Source organism: Gymnogyps californianus, unplaced genomic scaffold, assembly GCF_018139145.2.
Source record: "Gymnogyps californianus isolate 813 unplaced genomic scaffold, ASM1813914v2 HiC_scaffold_31, whole genome shotgun sequence".
Lineage (NCBI taxonomy): Eukaryota > Metazoa > Chordata > Aves > Accipitriformes > Cathartidae > Gymnogyps > Gymnogyps californianus.
This window is the reverse complement of record NW_026114191.1, coordinates 1,512,459-1,520,688: the sequence shown is the minus strand read 5'-3', so window position 1 is coordinate 1,520,688 and position 8,230 is coordinate 1,512,459. Positions and strand designations below refer to the sequence as shown.

Sequence of the window (8,230 nt, the reverse complement as noted above, 5' to 3'; positions counted from 1 at the left end):
AGGGTAGGAAGATGCTCATGTGAGACCAAGGTTGGTGAGCAGGGTGGATGTCACCAGCCTGCAGGGAAAGAGGTGCAGGTGTGGGACACTGTGGTTGAGAGAGCTGAAGGCTCTGGCAAGGCTGGAAGCCTGTTGCTCTGCTGGGCTATGGCTCTTCCCTGTGCAGTTGATGCCTGTGAGGAGACACCTTATCATTATAGCACCAGGACTTCATTGCCTCCTCATTGCAACCCATGAGCCTGGAAGAGATGGTACTGCAGTCCTGCTCTAGGCATTGCACATCCCCACATCACACTGCCCCAGGAAGAGCCCTGAGCAATGTGTGAGGGACAGGATCTCCTCTCCCAAGGGTTGCGGGTCAGGGCTTGGCCCTTTGACTTAATAGAACACATCCAGGTTCAGTCAACATGAGAGCCATCTTTTCCTTTCCTTTGCCTCCCTGTCATCACTGGCCTCCAGTTTTGTGCTCTAACCACACCCCAGGGAGGCTTTGTCAGTAATGGTCCCCACTGGGACCCATTAACGCTCCTTGAAACTTTGGAGTTTGCATCTGACTTTGACTTCTGGAGAGGTTTCTTCAACTTCCTCTCACTGTCTGAGGTTCATGGAGTCAGCACCAAACCCACCAGAGGGGTCATTAAAATGCCTTGGGCTGGTCCTGTGCTGCTGAGCTGGGCTGGGCTCCTGGGATGGAAGGAGCTCATGGCAAGTGGGCAGTGTGCTACAGAGAGACAGCTCTGCCCAGGAGCAGCTCCTCTGCAAAGGGCAGCAGGGCTGAGGGCACTGCCTGCAGGCACTGAGGGGAGACGTGCAAGAAAGAGAGAGGTTTAAAGGCAGTGTGGATGGGAGGATGCTGAGAGCTCAAAAGAGGAGAAATCTTCACAGCCCTTGACACGGTAAGTCTCTGCATGCAGGGCAATGCAGCTGCAGTTCATGGAGGGATCTCCTAAAGCTGGCAGAACCAACAGCCTATGGGATGTCTCTCTGGTGTAGAGAAGGAGGATGTGCTCCAGAGCAGGGCTTCCCTGCTGCACTGTCAGAAGGACAGGGCATGACGGCTGCCTTCTTTCCGGAATGGCTGCAGCAGTGTGAAGGTGGCTGTGCAGCCAGGGGTGCCAGGGCTGTCCTTCCAAGCAGGGTCCCTGCACTCCAGGCTATGCCAGGGCAGGGAGCGCCCCAGAGCACTGTGGGGAGAAGCTATGGATAGAAGGAACAGACCCTGACAGGGCACGATCCTTCTGCTTTCATGAGAGTGCTGCACGGGTCAAGGCTGCTCACAGCCCCACATCACCCTCAGGATATTTCCAAGAGGACTTTTCAAGAAGCACATCAAGGCAATGCCTACTTGAAAGCTCAGGGTCCCGTTCTTTCTGTCTTCTACTCTTGGTTATCTGGGTGGGCAACGGGACACAGAAAGTCACCTCTCTGGGAGCAGGCACTTAAACTCCAAATCTGTTCCTCTTAGAGATGAATCAACCTGGCAGTATCAGAAATCAACACCCTGCAGCTTACAGACAGCACCAGTAGCACCTTGGCAGCCTCCTCAGGGTTGGTCTGATGTTCCCATCAGAGCCTGCAGCCACTGAGCTGCCCCTGGGCAGTGCCCTGCTGCCAGGAGGGGTCTGCAGGGCAGAGCTGAGCACAGAGCGGGTGGGATGGGGTCTGTGAGCACTGAGAGGGAGGAGGCGTGGGGACAGGGAAATGGTTCCTGGCAGGGACAGCTCCAGGCAGCAGAGACATGGGCAGGCGGAGAGAGAGAGCTGCTACCATCAAGGTCTTGGGAGGGGGATTCTGGCACCTCCCTGCTGTCCCTTGCAGTGCAGATGCCTTCCGCTGAGCAACCCCCTGGTCTCCTCTCCCACCCAGCGCAGTTGCTGCCATCAAGACCATGGGTTCTCAAGCTGAGTCGAATTCTCTGCAGGTTCAGCCCAAGGAGGAGAAACTCCCGAGTGCTCCCTTGGCAAGAGTGTTGAGGCATTTCTCCATCTGCCCTCCTGTCCATGCTTCCCTTGGTCTTACCCTCGGACTCTCGGGCAACAAGAAGGCTTCAGGTGCAGAGCACACACTGACACTGCAGGTCCTGCGATGCAGCTGTGTCCATGGGAGCAAGGTGCCTCAGTTCCTTCCAAGCTGGACAGTGGAGAGTGGGCTCTGGACAGTGCAGTGTGTGGGGCTGGGGACTGAGCTGGCTCTGCTGAGGTCCCTACACTTTTAGCACATCCAGGAGTTTCCCTGCGCTTGTGCTGCCGGAAGATGCTGAGCAGCTCCTCTATATTACAAGGGGGTTACCGATATAATCTGCATGTCAGGGCTGCTGCTTCCTTGGAGCTACTGGCCATGGACAGCAGCTGGACGTGGTCTTCTCAGTGCTGGTCTCTCCGCACTTCCAAACTGTCCTGCCGTGTCCTTAGGATTGTGTAAGCCCTAAGGGAAATGGTGAATTTCAGCAGCTGTCACCCACTTTCCCCCATTCCCAGTGCTGTAGAGCAGGGACAAGTCCTCGGGAGACTATGGGCAGAGCCCTACTCCTTACATCAGACTCAGCCAGCACAAACCTGAGCTCCAGCCTGAGGGATGCATGAAGGTCCTGAAAGAAGGGATATAGGCAATGGGTGTTGGGGAGGTAGGGTGGGGGCTTGGAAGGGGCAGGGAAAGGGAAGAGTTTTGCTCAGAGCAGTCCTCACTTGTGAGTGTGCTTTCTTCCTTTGGCAGTACCTCAGGAACAAAGGGATCAGATGTCCAACGGCAGCTCCATCACGGAGTTCCTCCTCCTGGCATTCGCAGAGACACGGGAGCTGCAGCTCTTGCACTTCTGGCTCTTGCTGGGCATCTACCTGGCTGCCCTGCTGGGCAACGGCCTCATCATCACCGCCGTAGCCTGCGACCACCGCCTCCACACTCCCATGTACTTCTTCCTCCTCAACCTCTCCCTCCTCGACCTGGGCTCCATCTCCACCACTCTCCCCAAAGCCATGGCCAATTCGATGCGGGACAACAGGTCTGTTTCCTATGTAGGATGTGCTGCCCAGCTCTTTCTGTTTTCCTTCTTGATCACAGCAGAGTATTGTCTTCTCACTGTCATGGCCTATGACCGCTACGTTGCCATCTGCAAACCCCTGCACTACGGGACCCTCCTGGGCAGCAGAGCTTGTGTCCACATGGCAGCAGCTGCCTGGTGCACTGGGTTTCTCAATGCTGTGCTGCACACGGCCAATACATTTTCCCTACCTCTCTGCCAAGGCAATGTCCTGCACCAGTTCTTCTGTGAAATCCCCCACATCCTCAAGCTCACCTGCTCAAACGCCTACCTCAAGGAAATTTGCCTTCTTGTGGTCATTGCCTGTTTACTCTTTGGGTGTTTTGTTTTCATTGTGCTGTCTTATGTGCAGATCTTCAGGGCCGTGCTGAGGATCCCCTCAAAGCAGGGACGGCACAAAGCTGTTTCCACGTGCCTCCCTCACCTGGCCGTGGTCTCCCTCTTTGTCAGCACCTCTTTTTTTGCCTACCTGAAGCCCCCTTCCACCTCCTCCCCATGGCTGGATCTGGTGGTGACTGTTCTGTACTCGGTGGTACCTCCGATAGTGAATCCCTTCATCTACAGCATGAGGAACAAAGAGATCAAAGATTCCCTGAGGAAAGTATTTCAACACATACTATTTCAGCATCATTAAGGTACCCCTACACCTTAAAATACTCCCAGGGTATCTCAGGAAAGGTCTGGACTTTTTCTTGAGAGAGAATTGGGAGGGTAAAAGTGAGAAAACTCATGGGTTGAGATAAAGTCTGTTTTAATAGGTAAAGCAAAAGTTGCGCACGGAAGCAAAACAAAACAAGGAATTCATTTACTACTTCCCATCAGCAGGGAGGTGTTCAGCCATCTCCAGGAAAGCAGGGCTCCATCATGTGTAACGGTGACTCAGGAAGACAAACGCCGTCACTCTGAACATCCCCCTCTTCCTTCTTCTTCCCCCACCTTTAGATTGCTGAGCATGCTGTCATATAGTCTGGAATATCCCTTTGGTCTGTCGGGGTCAGCTGTGCCGACTGTGTCCTCTCCCAACTCCTTGTGCACCCTCAGACTACTCGCTGGCAGGGCGGTGTGAGAAGCAGAAAAGGCCTTGACTCTGTGTAAGCACTGCTCAGCAATAAAGCAAACATCCCTGTATTATCAACACTGTTCTCATCACAAGTCCAAAACATAGCCCCGTACCAGCTACTATGAAGAAATTTAACTCTACCCCAGCTAAAACCAGCCCACGGACCTACGGTACCAGGCTGCTTGCATAAATAAAGAAGCCAGCAGAAAATCTTTGGTCTGAGCTCTCATCTCTCCAAATCTTCTCTGGAGGTGGGGGCACAGCCCAGCAGGAAGAAAGGGTTAAGGAGCCCAAATCCCAGCTGCCCCATGGAGGAGCAGCCCATGGGGCCCCCGAGGCTGCACCTTGCTGCCTCAGCGGGCACTCCCTCTCTTCTGCCTGCGTATCATCAGGGCTGCTGCTTCCCTGGAGCCGTGGCCAGCAGTAGGACATGCTCTTTTCAGTGCTGGTCTCTCCTCCCTTCCACACTCTCCTCTTGTGCCCTTGCATTTGTGTTGTTAGCTCTAAGGGCTCGTGGACCTTGAGACAGTCCTGTTGTCTCTATATTGGCATCCCTGTGGCTGTGGGCAGGAGCAGACCATGGGAACCACTGTGTCAGAGCTGGCCTCCCTGCTAGCACAGCCGTCACCAAAAAGGGCTCCTCAGGGCAGGGCCAGAAGGCCAGATGCCTCTTCCAAAGTTGGTGTCAGGACTATACCCAAGGAGCTGCTCCCTCAAAAGGACTTCTGCTCTTCTGGGGTTCTTGATAGTTTCAGCGAGACAATCTCAGAGTCGCAGGGGGATCTGTTAGGGACTGAGGGCTGGACCAAGAGTTCCCTTCTTGGTGGCATGTGTCCAAGAAGACAGCAACTGGTCTTTGATTTATCTCCCTGGTGCTGTCCCACCTGCAGTGGGGCTGATGGCAGATGCCATCCTGGAGAGGAATTGGGAGGTGCCAGGAGAGCTCAGGGGATCTCCAGGCACAGTGCATAAGCCTGGGGGGGCAGTGAGTGGTGCCTCACACAGTAAGTGACAGTCCAAGGAGGAGTGTCCCAGAGGCAAAGGTGAACCTGAGGAGACCATGGGCTAACAAGGGCCCTGCAATGCCAGGAGAGGCTGGGAGGAGCCAGAAGGCAAAGGGACGTGAGACTGGAGAGTGGTCCAAGCCCATGGCCTGCATCTACTGCAGGCCTCCCTTGCCTTTTGTGCCATTGCCGACTCCCCATGGTCCTGCCCAGCCCCATCTTTGGCTATTGAGCCATCAAGGGAAGCTGGAAAAGGGGCTCAGCAGCAGCGATCCCCATCCAGCTGGCTCTGCTCGGTACCCTGACCAGCATGGCCAGTGCAGGCTCACCCCGTGGCCAAAGGGCACCACAGCCCCCTTGCTCTGCAGAGTGCACCGCCAGCCTGGGGCCCTGCAGGGAGCATGGGGAGGGAAACAGGAACGGCCGGCCAGGCCAGCACAGACATGCTTATGTGGGGAAAAGCTCTCTGGAGAGCAGGGATGACTGTGGAGAAGAGCAAGGCAGCATATCTGTGCCTGCAGGGAGGAATCCATGAGAAAGAGAAAACTCTTTTTGCTCACTCAGGGCAGGCTGCTTTGTCACATGGCCAGGACTCTTGTGCTGGCCTGCGGAGAGGGGCTGAGATGGAGGGGGCAGTCAGTCTGTGATGGGGATCTCCTGGACCCAGGACCAGGATTCCTACAGTTTCACTGACCTCCATTTCCTCATGCCATGGTGAGCCTCCAGCCGTGGGGCTGATGGGGAGGCTGAGAGGCCTCCCTATCCCCCCCAGGAGCTGCTGTGCCCTTCAGAGGGGCTGGGGCTGTGGGGGGAGTGCCCAGAGCTCTGCAGCACACTGCAGCAGGTACTGCTGTGGGGCTAGTCCAGGCTGGGCTGCTCTGCAGAGCTGGGCTGGGGAGCAGACAGGGGAGATGGGAAGAGCTGGGGAGGGTCTGGGCTGAGCTGGAAAGTGCCTGGGAGAGGACAACACCAATGTTAGCTTAAATGTTTGATCATGCAGGGTGAGGACATGCTGCAGTGAGTGTGAGGTACAGAGCCAGGTCTCCTGGAAGGGAGCTGAGACACGCAGGTGCAGGAGAAAGGAGCTCAGTCGGTGCCCTTGGTGGTACGGACAGAGCGGGAAGGTGCCCCAGGGCATTTGTCACCCCCCAGCCTCTCCCATTGGCCATTTCCAGCACTGGCCACTCACCTCAATTTATCCGTGTTTTTGCTCTGGGGCCATCTCCTTCCTCCTGCTGGTCTCGGTCCCTGTGTCAAAGGAAGAGCCAGCCCTGCCCCAGCCTCTCTTCTTGCCCAGGCCTTGGCGCACCCCAGAGCAGGGCTGTCTGCGAGCCCCTGTGTCAGACACGGCTGGGGCTTGGCTGGGGCTGGGCACTGGTGGGCTGCAAAAGAAGGAGGGCTGGTGGGGATGGACACTGAGGGCTGCCACGGGGACTTGTGGTGGGGGACGTTTCCCCACCCCAAACACACCCTTTCCCTTGCAGGGTCTGATGAGGAGGGCCGTGAGGGCATGTGTTGGGCAATGGGGCTGCACTGGCTCAGGGACAAGTCACAGATGGGAGCTACACCACCACAATCAGGAGGTGGAAGCAAGGCCGGGTTAGGAAGGAGGAATTTAGAACTCTGACCTGAGCATGCGGGTATGGGTTTAGGAAAGCCAAAGCTCAGCTGGAGCTGATGGGAGCTGCAGGCAACATCAAGAGCCAAAGGAATTCCGTCACTGTGTGTGCAGTAAAAGGCTGAAGAAAGAACATGCTGCCGAGTGATGAGGGGAGGGTTCAAACAGCAGACCCAGAGGAGGCTGAGGCGCTCAATGCCTTCTTTGTCTGAGTCTTTACGAAAAAGGTCTCGCTGGCCTCTGTGCTCAGAGAGCGGGCTCAAGGAGGAGGAGAGCACGGATTGGCAGGAACCTCAGTAGATCCCACAAGGACAGATGCCAGTTTCTGCCCGCGCAGGGGACTCCCCCTGGCAATGGCCCAGGCTGGGGGCTGCCCGGCTGGGAGCAGCCCTGTGGCAAAGGCCTTGGTGGGCAGGGAGCTGGAGAGGAGGCAGCCGTGTGCCCTGGCAGCAAAGGAGGACAGCAGGGCCCTGGGCTGTATGAGCGGGAGCACAGGCAGGAGGTGGAGGGAAGGGACTCTGCCGCTCAATGGAGCACTTGTTAGAGCACATACAGAAGAGTGTGTCCAGTTTGGGGAACCCCAGTACTGGAAAGGGGTTGGCAAGGTGGAGCAGATTTTGGGAAGGGCCCTGCAGATGGTCAGGGGGCTGGGTCACTTTCTGTGTGAGGAAGGGCTGATGAAGCTGGGTTTGTTCAGCATGGAGAAGGGAAGGCTGAGGGACACCTCACAGCAAGGGGGCCTCCCTTTTTCCACCATGAGGCCAGCCAAGAATTTGAACAAGGACTGCTCACCCTGAGAGGCTGGGCACTCCTCCATCCTTGGAGGCTTTCAAGAGTGAGAAACCAGATCTGACTCTATAGGCTGCATTGAGTGGAAGGTTGGAGTGCAGACCTCCAAAGGTCTACTCCAACCTGAATAACCATGTCATCCTATGATCTCTGGTCCCATATCTGAGCAGCATAGGAGAGATCAGATGGTTATGGGGCAAGAACCCTCCTGTGTTGGATGTGAGCAGCTAAGGCAAGTCAGGTGAACATCTCCTCCACTCGCTTGCCTGTAAGGCGAGCCTGGGAGGCACTGCCTCAGACAGCTCTACATTCCCCCTGAAGCTCATTGCATCCAGCTTTAACCACCTCAAAGGCCATGCTCTGCACCCTGAAGCTCCTCCTTGTTGGTTTGGGCATCAGGGCACCTGAATGCCACCTGTGACTCTTCAATCCATGCCTGGTGGTTGTGGACAGCAAGGAGTTTCTCCTTGTGCTGCATTCCCATGTCCCATGGACTCTTCACTGGGAATTTGTCTCCCCTTGCTTTAGACAACCACTCTTTGGATGTCTTTCCACTCTTGCTCCTAGAGGCTCCTCTTAGAGCTGACAGGGGGTCTTGACCCTCCTTCACTGGAATTGATCCTCGCAGCACTTTTAAATCCCTTGCTTCCTTCCTTGTCCTGGACTCCAGGCACCCGATCAGCCCCCACACAGCCTGCCTCTTAGCTCCCTCCTGGCCTCTC

General features: G+C 56.1%; 1 protein-coding gene across 1 annotated transcript; it reads left to right on the top strand.

Annotated features, from left to right (window-relative positions):
* The first annotated feature begins 2,735 nt into the window (after window positions 1-2,735).
* LOC127028334 (olfactory receptor 14A16-like) lies at window positions 2,736-3,671 on the top strand. The gene has a single exon (XM_050914048.1). It carries the CDS (start codon window positions 2,736-2,738, stop codon window positions 3,669-3,671), a length of 936 nt encoding a protein of 311 aa, XP_050770005.1.
* The last annotated feature ends 4,559 nt before the right edge of the window (window positions 3,672-8,230 follow it).